The sequence below is a fragment of the Myotis davidii genome, unplaced genomic scaffold, assembly GCF_000327345.1.
Source record: "Myotis davidii unplaced genomic scaffold, ASM32734v1 scaffold370, whole genome shotgun sequence".
Classification (NCBI taxonomy): domain Eukaryota; kingdom Metazoa; phylum Chordata; class Mammalia; order Chiroptera; family Vespertilionidae; genus Myotis; species Myotis davidii.
In genome coordinates this window covers 6,223,698-6,241,934 of record NW_006288615.1, presented here as the reverse complement: position 1 = coordinate 6,241,934, position 18,237 = coordinate 6,223,698, and the positions used below count along the sequence as shown (strand labels likewise).

Here is an 18,237-nt window from a genome sequence, read left to right as displayed (position 1 = left end):
CCGACATCACGGAGATGCAGACCATCTCCTACATCCCAGGCTTCGCCGTGACCGTTCCCACCTTCGGGCAGCTGGAGAACGTCCAGCAGGACATCTCCCAGAGGGTGACTCAGCTCACTAGCGAAGAGCTGAGGAGGTTGCAGCCAGAGTTGATTCTACCATCAAGGCCAGGTAAGGAGGGGACTCTTGGATCATTGTTCCTTGAAAAATCTGGGGCTACTTGTTTGGACTGTGGCCTGCACATTTTGTTTCCTCTGTTTACACCTAACTCCATGAAGAATTAGGAACCTCGTTTGGTCTTAGACATGGTAGTGGCTTGGGGAGATGCTATGATTCATGTTTTTGGCCAAAGTCTGAAGAAGGGCATGTGCCTCGCTGACAGTGCAGGTGCTCTGACTCTGCATGAAGGCTGTTGTGTAGGTATCCAAAGGGCGGAGCCACCTCACTGACAACAGCAGTTCAGTGTGGTTCTGAGCTGACCAGAGGAGGTCCAGCCTTCCATGACCAGGGAGGGGGTTAGAACACAGGCTCTTCGTCAAGCTGGAACACAGTCTCTGAGATGTTGGTATTTCCAGAGCCAAACTGTGAGGATTGCTTTTGAATTTGCTTGGTGCCGAGAAGTGTCTTAGCTGGCAGGAAGGCCACCAGGCTGTGTGACGGCATTTACCCTATACCTTCCTTCCTATCTGCTTTCCTAGGCCTGGTTACAATAAACTAGAAAATGATGGGAGCCTGGCTGCTGAGAAGGAAGGGGATGAGATGTGGCCACTCCCTCCAAAAATACCCAGCAGGGGCCTGTCCTCCCTGGCCCCCTGGTTGGGGATGGTCACAGTGGTAGAGAGACAGCCATGGCTTCTCCCTGTGGCTCCCGTTCTACAGGACACCATCCATGGCCTCATGGCATAGAGAGGGGGAAGGAAGGGAGGAGAAAAAGCCAGTGAGAAAAGTGGGATGCAGGACACATGCCTTTGGGTGGACGAGGGAGGTGAGGGTGATGGACACAGTGCAAGGGAGTGGGTGTCAGCTTCTCCTTGCTGGCGTCCAGGGCAGAGAGCAGCACGTGGAATGTTCTAAAGGGTTTGATTTTTTTTTTCCCCCCTAATTGACGTGCGTGGTGCCTCCAGTGCAGTGGGGCCAGAGCCGTTTGCACAGCGCGGCTGCAGTGCCAGTGTTCCCGAGAGCGCCCTTTGGAAATGTCAGCACTGGAAACATGCGGCTCCTTTACCAGAAGCGCAAGCCCATATTTCTATAATAACAGGATTCCTGCCCACTCACATTCCCTCTCTTTCAAGTGACTATATCCTTCCTCCTCTTTTCTCCCCATCCGCTTCTTCTATGCTCTTCTCCCTCAGCTTAGTCTGAGATGGTGGCTGAAATCCCATTTCACTGAGAAATGTAAGTAAATTGGAAAGAACTTCCAGAAGCACCATGTGGTCATCCCAGCACCGTGTCCCCATCTCAGCTTCCCTCCTGTGCCCGTGGTGACCCACCTCTGCTCCCGGGCTCTCCTGTCACCTGCTCATCTGCTTCTTCTCTCTCCTGCGTCACCAGTTCTCCACTGAGGATGGGAAGGGTGGTTTCCTTCATGCTCAAACCTGTTGCTTTCTCTCTGTCAAACACTCTCTCTCAGTGCCCTGCACCCCCTCCAGCAGTGCCTTAGTCTCCTCTTAGGTGAGTTCCTATACTCCCTACAACTTGGCTCTGAACCCACCTCTCTGCCCCTCACTCTCGCCACTCCACCCAGAGCGCTCTTCTCAAGGCCCCTCCAACCCAATGGCAATTCATAAGTGACATTTTGCTGTCACTGCTGAGGCCCCCTCCTTCCCGAAACACCATCCCCAATTCATCTACACATGTGTCTTGTGTGCCTAGTCTCTGCCTCCCTCAGTTACCCTTCCTTATCCTTCGCTGGTTCCTCTTCTCCTCCCTGACTTGTCATTGCTGTGCTAGGACTCAGAATTAGGGTATTTTGCCCGTGGTGATTCCATAACAACCTGGGAGGTGGTTTGTTAATGCTGAGAATTAAGTGCCAACGAAGGTGAAACCCATGGTTTGATTCTGTTTGATTCGCAGGTGCAGGCAGCAAGAAGGATGTGGTCTTTCTCATTGATGGGTCCTTACGTGCTAGCCCTGAGTTTCAGTACATCCGCACCCTCATTGAGAGGCTGGTGGACTCGCTGGACGTGGGCTTTGACACGACCCGGGTGGCAGTCATCCAGTTCAGTGAGGACACCAATGTGGAGTTCTTGCTCAATGAATACTCCAGCAAGGAGGAGGTGCAGAATGCAGTGAGGCGGATGCGGCCCAAGGGTGGGCGGCAGATCAACGTTGGGAATGCCCTGGAGTATGTGTCAAAAAATATCTTCAAGAGGCCACTGGGGAGCCGGATTGAAGAGGGCGTTCCTCAGTTCCTGGTCCTCATTTCGTCTGGAAAATCCGGGGATGAGGTGGACGACGCGGCAGCAGAGCTCAAGAGGAATGGCGTGGCACCATTTACCATCTCCAAGAGTGTGGACCAGGAGGAGCTGGTTAAGATTTCCCTGAGCCCTGAGTACGTGTTCTCAGTGAGCACCTTCCGGGAGCTGCCCAGCCTGGAGCAGAGGCTGCTGACGCCCATCACGACCCTGACCTTAGAGCAGATTCAGCAGATGCTGGCCCGCACTCCCTACCCTCCTCCCGGTGGGTTTGAATGTACTGTTGTTGCTTCACTCTGAGTGTTTTCAATATATAACAAAAATAACAGGCTCAAAGATCCATGGTCCTCAGGACGAGTTAAATTAAAATAAAGGCACACCTGTGATTGAGCCACTTGGGCCTATTGCTTGTGGCCAGAAGGAAAGATGCACAGGATGGTGAACCACGGGATAGCTCAGTGTTAGAAAGGACTTCTGATAGGTCTCAGGTTTATGGTAGGAGAGTCTGTGGAAAGCTTAAGGAAGTGGGACTTTGCCAGGATCAGATGTTGTTAAGAAATTAAAGTACTTCTGTGATTGGGTGTCTTGCTAAATCTTATGGCTAAAGTTGTAAATGGTAAAGAAACAGTGGTCATTCCTATGAGCCAGGGTAGAGCTGTGTTTGGTTATTTTTGTCTTCTTTTTTGTCAGTGTTCACATAGGATTCCAGCATGACCTCATTTTTGTCTTGCTCCATGGTGGCCACAGTGTGGCTTTCCCTGGTGTTGATGTTCTCTGAGGCCTGGCTGTGTGTGCCAGGAGAGATTTCCTCTTTCTCAGTATAAACGTTTCAATTCCATGACTTGCTCACTTTTTGCTGTGCTGTTTCCACTATAAGTAGCCCAGTGATTTATGAAGCAAAAGACAGGTTGAATTTGTAGAGTAGAAACATATGAGTAGTTTAATACATAACATCCAAGAAGTACCTAGATTTTTAACCAAGAGGAAAACAGGGTTTTCTGATTGGTTTTATAGTTAAAAATGGACTCATGTAAAGAAGTGGGAACAGTAATATTGAAAATAAAAACTTTCTATAAAACTTAGAGAAATGTGAGCAAAAAGGAATACTATGACTGTAGCACCTGGGGAGCTGTAGTGGCCCTCTGGGGGACAGTTGGGGTTACCTGGGTGGTCAGCAGCTGAGTGGTGACCATGGATGAGGAGAGGACCTTTGACCTCAGCTGCCTCTCTCTTCTTGTACAACAAGGATGTTGGTCTGGATGATCTCAGTTCTTTATGGTGGTAACAGTTCATGACTCTGTAGATTATGGTTTCCAGAATTTGTTTCTAAATATTGCTTTTATTTTAGAAATTAGTTGTAACTCAGACCCCAAAGCCAAAATTAAAATCAAATAAACTCAGAAAGTCTTGGAGACTTAAAATATATCAAGAAGTGGATATTGTTTAGGTGGAAAAGGCCCAGTTTTAATGATTAATTTTAAGAAGTCCAAGAAATAAACATTGATGACTCGGGTGATAGTTTTAATGTTAATATTATGGTGCAACACCACACCAAGTCCAGAATACAATACAAACCTCATAAACAAAGGCAGAAATCAAGACAGATGGGTACCAGCCACACACTGAGTTTTCCTCTTCTTTTCTCCCCAGCTGCTGAGAGCGATGCTGCCGACATTGTCTTCCTCATTGACAGCTCCGACGGTGTGACGTCTCAAGGCATTGCACACATCCGAGACTTTATCATCAGGATCGTCCGAAGGCTCAACGTTGGCCCCAATAAAGTGAGAATTGGGGTTGTGCAGTTCAGTAATGATGTCTTCCCGGAATTCCAGCTGAAGACCCATAAGTCCCAGGCCTCTGTGCTCGATGCCCTCCGCCGCCTGAGGTTCAAAGGCGGGTCTCCACTGAACACCGGCAGTGCTCTGGAATATGTGGCAAAAAATCTCTTTATCAAGTCTGCTGGGAGCCGGATAGAAGACGGGGTGCCCCAACACCTGGTTCTGTTTCTGGGTGGACAATCCCAGGATGATGTTTCCAGGCCTTTAATTTCAATACGCGAGGCAGGGATTGTGAGTTTAGGGGTCGGAGACCGAAAAATTGACAGATCGGAACTGCAGGCTATCACCGGCAACCCCAGACTGGTCTTCACAGTACGAGAGTTCAGAGATCTCCCCAGTGTAGAAGAGAGGATCATGAACTCATTTGGACCCTCGGGAGTCACACCTGCACCACCAGGAGTGGACATACCCTCCCCTCCTCGGACAGGTATGAACTGTGGAACCCATGACTATAGAGTATGACATCAATTGTTTTTCAACTGAGAAATGTAAATAGCATTTATTTGAATAATTTTCATCTCATAGGGTTGTTGCTGCAGATAGTATTAGAATGTACCAGAATAATAAACAGTTGAAATTGTAGAAGGAAACATCCCAGAAAGCATATGGTCACTGATTCTTCCATGAGACTTCCATGAGCTTCCGTGAGGCTGATGTAGCCCCATTGAAAGGTTTTATGGAGGTGCATTGAGGGGTAACCACAGGCTTGTTGGCTCTCAGAATAGAACAACATCATTGAAATTGGCCAAACTATGACCTTATCTACTCTGATCTTGACCACTTGATATAATTGGAAAATTACCCCAAATGCCACTGATTTTCAGCAGGGTCCCACGAAGCTCTCAGCATACTGGCGGGCCACCCTCCAAAGGCATGGGGTCTGCTTCCCATTTTCCAATTTGTATCTGAAGCCTTTCCTTGCTCCGCCTCTAGCACATGTCCCCTGACTCCTGTCAGACATCATCCTTTGTTTTTGACCAGAGTAAAGTGTTCGATGGTATTTCCTAGAACACCTGAGGTCATGGACCACTGAATCCATAGTAGAGTACCATTTGGTAAGGGATAATGGGGACTCAGTTTCATGAGTTCTTGAGTCCTTTCCTTTTTGTTTCAGTGATTTATCATTTTATCTTCTTGTCTTTAGCATAATGTGTTGAGGGCTGTGAATTCAGAAGCCGTAGAGGCATGGGATTGAGCTAAGGTGTTCAATGTGAATGAGTTACAGGAATGTCTTATGTCAATTATTTTAATTTATAGTTTCCTTATTAATGCATGACTATGGAAACCAAAGTTCTCCTCCTTTTCATTCTGGCCCCTCTTAGATAAAAAGAAAGCAGACATTGTGTTCCTATTGGACGGCTCCATCAACTTCCAGAGGAGCAGCTTCCAGGAGGTGCTCCACTTCGTGTCTGAGATCGTGGACACGGTTTATGGACAGGGAGACTCCATCCAGGTGGGGCTGGTCCAGTACAACTCTGACCCCACCGACGAGTTCTTCCTGAGGGAGTTCTCCACCAAGCAGCAGATTATTGACGCCATCAACAAGGTGGTCTACAAAGGGGGGAGGCACGCGAACACCAAGGTGGGCATCGAGCACCTGCGGCTGAGTCACTTCGTGCCGGAGGCAGGCAGCCGCCTGGATCAGCGGGTCCCTCAGATCGCGTTTGTGATCACCGGCGGGAAGTCCATGGAGGATGCTCAGGAGGCGAGCCTGGCACTCACCCAGAGAGGTGTCAAAGTGTTTGCGGTGGGCCTGGGAAACATCGACTCAGTGGAGGTCGGGAAGATTGCGTCCAACAGCGCCATCGCCTTCCGTGTGGGGAACATCCAGGAGCTGTCGGAGTTGAAGGAGCAGGTGTTGGAAACTCTGGACGATGCCATGAATGAGATCTTGTGTCCGGGGGTGACGGATGTTTCCAAAGGTAATCCTTTTCCTGAGCACGTTTTCCATCCAGTCTTGTTGATGTGACTTAGTACCTAGGTCCCCGGCGCTGGCCTGGGGCTTCCTTAAGCATTCATCACTTCAGGCATTTCCTCATCTCACTGAGGGTGGGGTCCTAGTGGGCACCTAGCCAGGTCTCGGATGCTCTTCAAAGAGTGGAAGCTTGCCTTTCATGCCCTTATAAGATTTACCTTTTCTCCCTATTCTCTAATCCCCCAAATAATTCAGATGGTCCTTGTGTCTGTTTGTAGCCTTATTATATGAATTATGTGAGACCAGGGTATTTGAGTTCTCATGTTCAGGAACTTGGGAGGCATGTAAACAGCAACTATATGTCATGCCACAATTGATTAATATCATGAAAAGAGCAACAGATTAAAATGGCCTACTGTTCTAGTTCCTAACAGTCAGCACCGGTGTTCCCTGTGAGAGAGGCTGGTCTAATTTCTTCTCAAAGCTCACCCATAGAAGATCTCATTTTGCCCTTGAGCATGATGTCTGGCTCATGTCCTGGGGTTGTGCCTGTACCTTGAACTCACCTGTGCAGCCCCTCTCAGAGCTCATTGCCTGCTTTCTCCCTTTATAGCCTGTAATCTGGATGTGATTCTGGGGTTTGATGGTTCAAGAGATCAGAATGTCTTTGTGACTCAGAAAGGCCTTGAGTCTAAGGTGGACATCATCCTGAATAGAATCAGCCAGATGCAAAGACTCAGCTGCAGCGGCGGCCAGATGCCCACAGTGCGGGTGTCTGTGGTGGCCAACACGCCCTCGGGCCCTGTGGAGGCCTTCGACTTTGCTGAGTACCAGCCAGAGCTGTTTGAGAAGTTCCGGAACATGCGCAGCCAGCACCCCTATGTCCTCACTGCGGACACGCTGAAAGCCTATCAGAACAAGTTCAGGCAGTCCTCGCCCGACAGTGTGAAGGTGAGCAGGGCCCATGTTCAGCTTCTTGTGCCATATTTGGACTTGCCTCATCAGGAGGAACACCTTGTTGTCCCCTAAACACTCTTCACATTTGATGGGTTGCTTTCGCCTGTATTCAACTCATGACATTCCGAAGTGTAATTTCTCCCTTGTTTTTATAATTTTACTTAAGCTCTAAAAAAATCCTCATAATCAGAAATTAAGTTTGAATAACTTTAATTTGTGATTAATTTATATTTATAGTCCTATCCATTAAATAGTTCTGTTCTCTATACATATTTCTCTCCCTGTGTGTACATACATATGTATTTATTATGTGCACATACACACATACACACGATTCCTAGAAATGACATCACATAACTAGGAGAGTGAGATAACTGTTCTTATTTTCACCGCTGCTTGTATTTTTGAATAAATCAACCACTGCAATCCCTTCACTTTCCACCTGATTAACTGCACAAGAGCAGAGAGCTACGAACATGGGGTGGTTGGCCCTCAGTTTTCTCAACTGTAAGATGAGGGGTTTGAACTGGCTAAGCTCCCTTACCAGGCTCTGTGATGCTTCTTTTTAATTTCGGCTGGAGTTTGACACCCCCACCCTTTAATTTCAGGTGGTCATTCATTTTACTGATGGGGTGGATGGAGATATGGCTGATTTACAAAAGGCGTCAGAGGAACTTCGGCAAGAAGGTAGATTCCTGGGCTTTCTAAACGGGAAGTGGAGACGTGGGGGAGGCAGACGCACTATTCTGTTGGGGAGACAGGAATTGCTTACCGAGTCCTTGGGGCGAGCTCCTCCTTGGCATCTTGGCTCTCAGTTGCCTGCCTGGGGCTATGGGAAGGGGCTACCAAGGATGCCATACATACCACAGACTAAGTTCTGGCACGGGCCCCGCAGGTTCTCAGACTCATTCAGGTGTTGCAACATCTAGAAAGCATGGTGCTATTGCAAAAGAGCATGAAGATTTGCTTCATTTAGCCACATCCCATAAACGAGGGATTAATTTTGTAGCAGTTTGCAGTTATCACAGCTCAACAAGACTACAGCATGAAGTAAACACATACTTTAATAGAAAGTAAATAACAGCAGACTTTCCACATTAGGGTGACTGGTAAGCTGTGGTGCCTATTACCGGATGTAATATTTGTCTGTCCATGACTTTGCAATTTGGTAGCTCTGACTACCAAAAAGTAGATGTCCACACCAGGGGGTTAAGAAGGACTTACGAAGCATACATTATCATAAGAACATTCTGTGTATTGCTTGTTTTTTCCCCAAGCCATGGAGCTAAGAACGCTCCTACCTGATTTGGGGGATGCAGTACTTTTAATTTTTTCCACATTATACCTGTGTGAGGTAGGAATAGAGTTTGAGAGTTTATGCATACACTTCATGGTGTCGCTTCCTGTATTTTTATTAACCAGTTGACTTACTGACACATCTGAGACCATTGCTCTGAGGAGTTCCAAGCACTTCAGAGTAGTTGACTAGCTTGATTAAACATGGTTCAGTTACAGGGCAAATTATATACTAAAGTTTTCTTAAAAAAAAACTAACAAACCCCAAAAGACGTTGTGGCTCTCAGGGTCCCAGTAAGCCCTTGGAAACACGCCCATCCTCACAGGTGTCCGAGCCCTGATCTTGGTGGGCCTGGAGCGCGTGGCCAACCTGGAGCAGCTGATGCAGCTGGAGTTCGGGCGAGGGTTCACGTACAACAGGCCTCTGAGGCTCAACTTGCTGGACCTGGACTACGAGCTCGCAGAGCAGCTGGTGAGGTTTACGTCTCCACACACAGATCAGTGCAGATGCCACAACGTTTGGCTTCTCAAGACAATGAAGTCAGGGAGATGGGAGAGGGGCTTTTGGGTGGGTGATTCAACCCATTAAATACACTTGGGACCTGCCTTGTTGCCATAACAAGTATGAGTCCTCGAACTGGAGATACTTGGGAGCTGGAGTAGCCACGAGCTGGGCCCTGGGTGCCCAGGCGTGCGATGTTGCCTCCTTGGCATTTCCTCGGCTCCCTTTCCTGAATGTTTTCATGCCTAATTGTTGAGAAGGCAAAGGGTTGATATTGCCCGTTCCCAAACAGAAAATGTCCTCAGGAAGCTTGCACGATGAAACAAGAATGTGCAGGAAAGGAGGATCACTTTTGGGCAGAGAAGTGCTTTGATTGCCATCCCTTCCAATTTCCTGTGGAGCAAATGAAGGCGCCATTAGGGCTCCTCACCCTCAGGAGCTCGGCCTCTCTCAGCTGGAGATTTGGGAGTGTGGGTGGGGCCCCTGGGAGATGTGGGCTGAGTGGTTGACCCTGAGGTCCTTTGGGGGTGGTGGCAGTGGGGCGTGGGACAAATGGACTCTGCCCTCCCTCTCTCTGTCTTCTTCCCAGCACAGGAATTAGGATTTTTGAAAACTGGTGGAAGGACGTTGAGTTAGGGGATGAGTCTGGGATGTGGGAGACAGTGAAAACCAGGAAGCTCATTGTCAGAAGCACATTTGACCACCATGGGTTTAGCAGATGGACATGGATTTTGGGTGTGCGCTTCACCATGCGAAGTCCAGGCTTGGGGTGGGAAGGGGCATCCAGGGTGTGTGATGGGCCATAGAGGCACTGGTGACCCAGAGTCGCGTGCTTGTGGCTAAAGGCAGGACTGCCTGTGTCTGCCCACACCAGACTGCCCCCAGGCCTCCTCTAGGCTGGCGCCATAGTCCATGAATCCGACTGTGGTTCTGAGGTAGAGCATATGGATCTTCATTTTGGAACCACCTGCTGACCTGACCATCTGCAATTCCTTTGTTTTGCTCCTGGGAGCTTAAAAATACACAAGTTATACTTGCCATTTGAAACTTGACTATGTAAGTTAGAGTCTTCTAGAAATAAGGCCCAGCCTGAGGTGACATTGTGAATAAGGTTTATTCTGCTTTGATTGCTCTTTTGTCTACTACTAGTAACTTCCCTCCCCCCTCTTGATGGTTAAGCCACTAAGCTGGTCTGTGAGTGAATGTTGTATGGGGGTGCCTGCATCTCACCATGGAATCCACATTAGATCTTGACCTTTAGGGCACATATATGTTTTTTTGGAGGCTTATTAAGACTTGAACTTTTTTGTTACTTTTTGGCAGGACAACATCGCTGAGAAAGCTTGCTGTGGGGTGCCCTGCAAATGCTCTGGACAAAGGGGAGACCGAGGACCCATCGGCAGCATCGGGCCAAAGGTGTGGCAGCTTTGTCCTTTTCTTACACCTGAGGCTGGATTTCAGGAGTCCGTCCTGACCTTGGCTAGAGATGGGGAAGGGGAGGGGGGTGGGCCCCAGGTTATAGGACAGAAGATTCGATGAGCAGACTCACTGTGGATGGTCAGCTGGGATGCTCAGCATCTGCCTCAGTTACAGGAAATGGACAGGATATCTGAGTAGATCAGGAGCCTTAAAGATCCTGCTAGAAAGAATAATTTCATTGAAATAATGCGTAGAAAACTGTTAAGTTCAGGGGAGCACCTAAAGCCATGCTGAATTTTAATACTACTCTACTGCGGGAGGGAGGGAGAGAGGATCAGGGAGATGCTTACATATAGAACAGACCCTTTCAAAACCCACGGATTTAACCCAGGAACCGATTTACTTTGTTTTAGGGTATTTCTGGAGAAGATGGCTACCGAGGTTATCCTGGTGACGAGGGTGGACCCGTAAGTGAAGTTGTTTTATTCCTGAAATTGTTATTCCCTCCTTGTCCTTTGTTGGGGTTGGATTTCAGTGTTCACAATCTGTTTGGTTATCCCACTGGGAAGACATTACTTTCTGACTTCCTCAGCATCTTTACCCAGATTTCTACGTGATGGAAATAGTGTGATGCCCCAAGTGTGACAGGAGTGGCTACGGAGCGCGGGCTTCCATTCCTTCCATTCCTCAGGGCAGGGTTAGTGCCTCGGAGGCAGAGGGCCACCATTTCCGGCATATTCAGTGTCTGCTAAGCTCTGATACTCAAGCAGAGATGGGAATGGGTGGGAGTGGGGGACAGGGGGACCCTAATCAGGCTGTAATCGGGGTGATGCCCTTTAGGGGAAGTCTCCCAGAGAAGGTTTGGATGGCCCATAGCCTCAGGCCCCAGTTGAGGATCTACAGAGCCTTTGGGAAACGGTACCAGGGACAGACATAGTCTGAGAGGCTTTGAGACCCTGGAAGAAGGCCCAGCCCTGGAAGTAAAAGGCCCCACAGGGAGCAGGCGAGGTTATGGGGTCTCAGATCCCAGTGCCAGCGTCAGAGCTGGGAACAACCTCATTGGAGAGCCAGGAGCCAGGGCCACACAGAGGGGCGGTCGGGCCAAGCATTTCTAGGGGGGCCCAGGTCCCACCCAGAACTGATGCCTGGGGGCCCCCTTCCTCCAGGGAGGCTGTGCACCGGGCCTGGGGAGCAGGGATTCTGGGGTCCCTCAGCTCAGGCAGCATTCCTGGCAGCAAATCTGCTTCGAAGGCAGAGCTTTCACCGTGCTGTGGACCCAGTGGAGACGTGGTGACCAGAAACCTTTGTCTTCCCTGACAGGGCGAACGTGGGCCTCCTGGTGTGAATGGCACTCAAGGTTTCCAGGGCTGCCCCGGCCAGAGAGGAATAAAGGTACAGTGTGTGTGTGTGTGTGTGTGTGTGTGTATAGTGGGCGGGGGGACACGTGTGGGGACCACAGCATCAGCCCATCTGGGAAGGGAAGGGTCAGCAGCATGTGCAGAAATGGACAGTTTCTCCAAGTGCCTGGGGGAGGGTGGGGCTTGGGTCTCTCCGCTCTCAGCATCCAGCCGCTGGGGCCTCTCCTGGGAAGGCAGCCCGCAGTCTGGTGGGTTCAGAGCGCAAGCTGCACTGGGAAGGGAGCCTGGGAATGCAGAAATAGTTTCCTATGGAAACAGGCAGCCGCCAGGAAACCATCACGAGGACAGACAGGACGTGGGCCAGGGCGGGGAGAAGGCCAGTGCCCATGGCTTCAGCCCCATAGAAGCCAAGGAGATAGGGCAGCAAAAGAAAGGGAGAGACAACAGCACTTGCCGGTCCTTTGCATGAAATACTTGGATTCAAGAGCTGATGAACTTTCTCCTCCATTTGCTGAAGTTTGAGAGCAGGTGGTGAAGGGAAGGTCATCAGACTGCAAAGTCACAGAAGGGCCTTGGGGCCCGGTCCCTGGCTCTCAGGGACCACCCTCCTGGCCAGGGAGCCAAACTACCCAGTGCCCAGGTCCAGGAAAATTGGCTTTATGACCTCCATGCGATGGTGAGAGGACAACCCAAACAAATAAATCTCCAATATTCAATTTTCAGCCAAGATGGCCTTCACTGGGGTTGGGGCAGCGCTATCCTGTGGCTCAGGGACCAGCCTCCAAAAGGAGCTAATGTGTCCTTTACCTTATTTTTTCCTTACTTTCCAGGGCTCTCGAGGATTCCCAGGAGAGAAGGTACTCAGCTTGTTTTCCTTTTTCTATTGAAAACTTTCCCAGCATTTCTCATTTCTTCTTTGTCTGAAAGCCATCTACACTCACCTGTGTGTCTTGTCCCCTCGCAGGGTGAATTGGGGGAAATCGGACTGGATGGTCTCAACGGGGAAGATGTAAGTGACTTTGTGCTCTAAGTCCTAGCAGCTTTGGTCCTGAAGATTCCAGGGACTGTACTCAGCCTCTGGGAGCTGCTGTGCCAGGAATGACGTGTTGTTGTTGTCTTTGGCAGGGAGACAAAGGCGTGCCTGGTTCTTCCGGAGAGAAAGGGAATCCCGGGAGAAGGGTAGGTGCATTTCCACTGCTGCTGGGACGGAGGAACTACCAACATGTCACCGAGGGACTAGGTCTCTCACTGATGTATGTTAAGACCACTTCCTCTGAGACCTCCCCTGACCTCCTCTGGGGCTGCATCCTTGGCATCCCTATGTCCCTGGCAGCTGTGACAGATTACATTATATTGTCTTGTTTGGAGACTGTCTCACAGGGCAGGGACTGAGTTTGTTTTGTTGTAAATAAATCCCAGTGTCTGCACAGAGGGGGTCCCTAATAAATATTTATGGATTACCTGCACAAATCGTAAATATTTGGAAGTCATTTTACCTTCATGGCCAATGAGAAAATGCTTGACATTGGTCTATTTAGATTTGTGAGTTGAAGAATGGGATTTTAAGGATGAGACAAAAATGTGTAATTCTATTTAATGGTTAGGCTCCACATGTGTTTTTTGTTAGGGTGACAAAGGACCTAAAGGGGACAGAGGAGAACGAGGAGACGCTGGAATTCGAGGGGACCCGGTAAGAATTCCTCATGGACAATTTGAGACCCGAGTCTGAGGAAGAGGGCTGTGGGAACAGAGGGCTGAAAGGGGGAATTTTACTTTTGATGCTGCTTTCAAACTTGTTGATAAAAGATGTGGTTTGTCCTTTCCCCTCACTTTGAGGTTGCTGGGGACGTGTTTGCTGTGTGGCTGTGGAGATAAGTGTTTGCAAGGCCTGTCCTGGGAAGACATGAGGATTTCCCTAAAATGTGGTCTCAGGACTCTTAATCCAGCTGGACTGGGTGGTCAGGAAAAATATTAGTGAGGACATGAATACAAGGCTCTGTACCAGTCCCAGTGGACAGATCCCATTCAGACAGCATCCATCCCACCCTTCCTGGCCTGATTGTGGGTCGGCCAATCATTCTTAGCCCCAAGGAGGATGGTGCACCGGGCCTCTTGCCTTGTCCTGTATTGGAGGACAGAAGCCTGGCTCAGGGATGGTCATTTGCTTGCACTTATAGAATCAAAGATGAGAAAAGCTACAAACACCTTTCTTTTCCTAAAGCAAACTTAGGGTGTCTTTTCCTGCCCCTGAGGCTCACCCCCTGACCTGTGTTGTTTTTAGGGTGACTCAGGACGGGACAGCCAGCAGAGAGGACCCAAAGGAGAAACCGGAGACATTGGGCCCATGGTACGATGCTCCATGTTCCTCGACTCCCTGTGCTGAGGGCCAAGACACAAAACCCACATGGGCCCGTCCCCAGCCTAGAGGCCATGGAAGTGGCCTTTCAGGCTATAGACCTAAGAGGTCGGGAACAGAGGGTCCCCGAAGCCTATGTGTGTCCCCGTGAAGGAAGTCTCCGCCGGGGAATGGAGCAACCTTTCCAAGAGGCCCTCCAACCCCCCAGATGTTCACAGAAAGTGCTTGTCAAGCCAGAGGCTTGTGCTGTGGGAGTGCACCTGAGCATGATGCACCCACAAAGTTACTTGGGTGACCCCCTCTGTGTATCAGTCCCATCTCCCGTGGTGTCTTGGGCAGTATTGCCGCATTAGATGCTCTTCTCTGCAGAGGAGAATCTCACACGTTTTCTCTCCCACACCAGGGCCTCCCTGGGAGAGACGGCGTGCCTGGAAGGCCTGGCGATCCCGGCAAGGACGTGAGTGTCTCTGAGGGCTCCCTGATATTAGGGTGCCACCTAGATCCTAAACTCCCAAACCCTGCCTGGGGCAGAGCTACTCAGCTACTTCTTATTAAGAAATTTCTGAAACTATTGTCACCCAAATCGTGCTGCTTAGAGAAATCTCTCATTCTTATCTTTTGTTCTATGCTCCGTCTCTTCTCCCTCCCCCAGACCTGCTTCCTTCCCATCTCAGAAAACACACTGAACAGACGCTTTAAAAATATTGTCTTTACCGCTGTAGGAAATTTGGCCAGGTTTTATCCCCCTAAATATTTAAAAGATCCAAATGAAGCATGAATCTGGGAGGAGTGAGGTTGTGAAGGCAGGAAGGCTGACGGAGTCATATGCTTGTTGGTTTTATAACTGTTTTTGTGTGATGATATGTGTGTGTGTTTATGTGTGTGTTCTGCTGGAACCCAAGCAATGAAACTAGACTCTGTTTTCTAGAGAATTGCATCTCATAGTGGCTTTAAAAAATACATATATTTTATTGATTTCAGAGAGGAAGGGAGAGGGAGAAATAGGAATGTTAATAATGAGAGAGAATCATTGATCAGCTGCCTCCTGCATGCACCACACTGGGGAGGGAGCCTGAAACCTAGGCATGTTTCTGATTGGGAATTGAACTGTGTGACCTCCTGGTTCATAGGTTGATGCTCAATCACTGAACCACACTGGCCAGGCTCTCAGTGACTTCTTAAGACACATCAGAAATATGAGCTGCAGTAGCTCACTGCATGCCTAATCTTTGTTCTTGTTGATGAGTTCATACCTAAAGCCAAAGGGACACAAAGTAGTTGGAAATTTCTAGGGCCCAGAGGTACTCAGAGCTTGAGGTGGGAGAAGATGGTCCCTGTATGCGGAAGACTGCTTGGAATTTGTAATCCTCAGGGGCCAGTTCAGGACGCTGGTGGATGCCCAGCCATGTCTCTGCTCAGAGACTGGCTGGGGCTGTGCAGCTGGTTCCCGGTGGTAACGATGTTTTAAGGGCTGAACCGTGGGATGGTTGGAGAGAGCATGTGACATGAGGGCTTTCAGAAGAAATGACTCTACATCCATAGTCAGATGACATGCTGTGGGTATAATTTCGCTTTCAAAATTCAGAAAAAGACTTAATATTTGAAAATGCTCTCTTAATAGTTCTGAGTATTATTTTTGAATAATGCTGCTGAGCTATATAATGAAAAAGCAACGAGGAGCTACCCAATTGTTATAATGTGCCATGCACCTGTTGGTGAGCAGGGCCAAATCTGGTTTTCGTGACAGACAGTCATGCATGCAATTTGTTTTCATTCTGTGCACAGGTGGACACTTGTGTTTGGATTTGATACAGTCAAGGGTTCTTGTGGACTCAGTTTCCTCCTTTAGCATCAGGATGAGGCCTGGAGGTGTGGCCTCCTCCTTCCCTGGGACCTCACTGTGTGGGCTCAGGTCCAGACAAAGCGCATCCTTCTATGGGGCTACCTCGCTCCTCACACTGCCCCTCAGGGCTTCTACAGGCTGCCTCTGGCCTGAGCAATGAGTCATTGAGCACTGGTGGCCTCTGGACATACTCTAGGCCAGCTGTGGGCAAACTATGGCCCGCGGGCCCGATCCGGCCCGTTTGAAATGAATAAAACTATTGAAAAAAAAGACCGTACCCTTTTATATAATGATGTTTACTTTGAATTTATATTAGTTCACACAAACACTCCATCCATGCTTTTGTTCCGGCCCTCCAGTCCAGTTTAAGAACTCATTGTGGCCCTCGAGTCAAAAAGTTTGCCCACCCCTGCTCTAGGCTGTCCCCTTTGGGAGGGGCCAGCCAGATTGCTACCCTGGAGGATTGACCTGGTCCCACCCCTCCCCAACTTGTCCATATGTTGTCCATGGAAGGAGGCCCAAGTCTTCCATTAAAGAAGCTGCCACAACAGTGAATAATAGCAAAAACAGTTGTCCCGGAAGATCCCAGGCTGGTCTGTTGGGAGTGGAGACTGGTCTTTGGGTGATGCAGCAATCGCTCAAGCCCAGTAACCACTGGTTTTACAGTCTCCAGAACACAACTCCTCACCTTGCAAAGATTTATTCAGGACGTTCCCATGTTCCCATCCCAAACTTCCCCACCACAGAGGAAGTAATCACAATGGGGGGATTAGCATATTACTTACTCAGCGAGCCCACATTTATTTGGACTGAGGGTCACCCCTGAAGCATAGAGGCACATGTTGTCAAGACATGAGCCCAAGCTAAGACCCCCTGGGCTTGCAGGTTCACGCATGTGCCCTTGGCTGCTCACCTACCAGAGGATCTGTTATACTTGGCCAGCAGGGCGTGGAGAGTCTGGGACTCCCTTCCATGATAATTAACGTATTATGATGACTTCTCCCGACAGTCAGAAAAAATGCTAGAAAAATAGACAGCTTGACATTGCCCTTTCACATTCCTTATTTGAAATTGGCTGAGACTATGCAGCCAGGAGTCATTATTTTGCTTGGCAGGTCTGAAGTAATTCTCAAAACTTCCACTTGGGTGACTAACAGGGCAGTGTGGAGGCAAAGCTTGACTGAGATGAGGCAGGAAGGAGTTTCCTTGGGGCTGACAGGGCCTGGCACACAGTGGGTGGCAGATGAATGTGTGGGTTAAGTGGGGCAAAGTCTGGGCTTGGTCCCGGCTTCCCTAATGGTGTGTGTGACTTCTCCTGCAGGGTGGCTATGGCCGAAGGGGACCGGCAGGAGCTAAGGTAAGCCTCAGAGCTGGCGCCTCTTCTCTGTCAGCACAATGTAACTCACCATGTGCTCTAATGGTCTGTCCTCCTGTCCACCTCCCACCCACGAACTAAAACTTACTCTGTCCTTCGACATCAAGGCTTGTAGCTCAATCAGCAACTACCACCTTTTCCTAGCTCCTTAAATTTGGCCTCTTCTAATGAACTTGTGACAATGATTGACAGTGGGGGGAGGCGATGAAGGGAAAAAGACAGATGGAGGAGGCAGTTCCTGGGCATCTCATTCACAACATGCCCACTTATCCAGTCATTAGCAAGTCATAACGTCTCTGTGTCTTAGTCTTCTCACCTGTGCTATATGCAAAGCATCCTTATTTCCCAAAGCCATCCTGCAGAGAAGGTGAGGCAAGAGTAAGAATAGTTGTGACAGAGCAGAGTGACAGCTGCCTCCATGTGGTGATTGTGTCAGTGGCTTTGAAGTCGCTCGTAGAGTTGGGTTATGGCCCTGTTCCCTCACCCAGATGGGACTTTGGAACAGAGAGCTGACATTGGTATAAACTATCCTGACCCCACCCTGCAACTTCTCTTTCTTCTTTCAAGGGCAACAGGGGTGGTCCAGGCCAGCCGGGCTCTGCAGGAGAGCAGGGGACCAGAGGTGCACAGGTTGGTACCCAGGGAGATTGCATGCCCTTTGCTATTTCCCCAGATGCTCTTGTATTTTTTTTTATTTTTTATTTTATTTATTTATTTTATTCTTTTTTTGAAAAATTTTTTTATTTTTTATTACAAAGGGTATTACATATGTGTCCATTCCCCCCCCAAAAGTGACTATTTTTTATTCTATTCATTTCTTTGACAGTATTGATGTAATTTTCGTTAAATATGACATGCAATTTACTTAGCTACATTTATATGTAGCAAAGTTCTTATTTTAAAAATAAAAGCACCGAAGTTACAGCACTCAATTTTACCAGAGATTGCATTATTTTTAAAAGAT

General features: G+C 48.8%; 1 protein-coding gene across 1 annotated transcript in view; it reads left to right on the top strand.

Moving 5' to 3' along the window:
- The window catches only part of COL6A3 (collagen type VI alpha 3), a 74,957-nt gene that overhangs the window by 31,370 nt on the left and 25,350 nt on the right, over positions 1-18,237 (top strand). Inside the window, 18 exon segments of the mRNA XM_015561807.1 lie at positions 1-171; positions 2,074-2,679; positions 4,065-4,679; positions 5,575-6,174; positions 6,781-7,118; positions 7,733-7,811; positions 8,747-8,892; positions 10,246-10,338; positions 10,755-10,808; positions 11,662-11,733; positions 12,530-12,556; positions 12,664-12,708; positions 12,825-12,878; positions 13,327-13,389; positions 13,981-14,046; positions 14,459-14,512; positions 17,220-17,255; positions 17,841-17,903. The exon segment at positions 1-171 is cut by the window's left edge and continues 16 nt beyond it. Coding sequence (XP_015417293.1) covers positions 1-171; positions 2,074-2,679; positions 4,065-4,679; positions 5,575-6,174; positions 6,781-7,118; positions 7,733-7,811; positions 8,747-8,892; positions 10,246-10,338; positions 10,755-10,808; positions 11,662-11,733; positions 12,530-12,556; positions 12,664-12,708; positions 12,825-12,878; positions 13,327-13,389; positions 13,981-14,046; positions 14,459-14,512; positions 17,220-17,255; positions 17,841-17,903 — 3,182 coding nt within the window.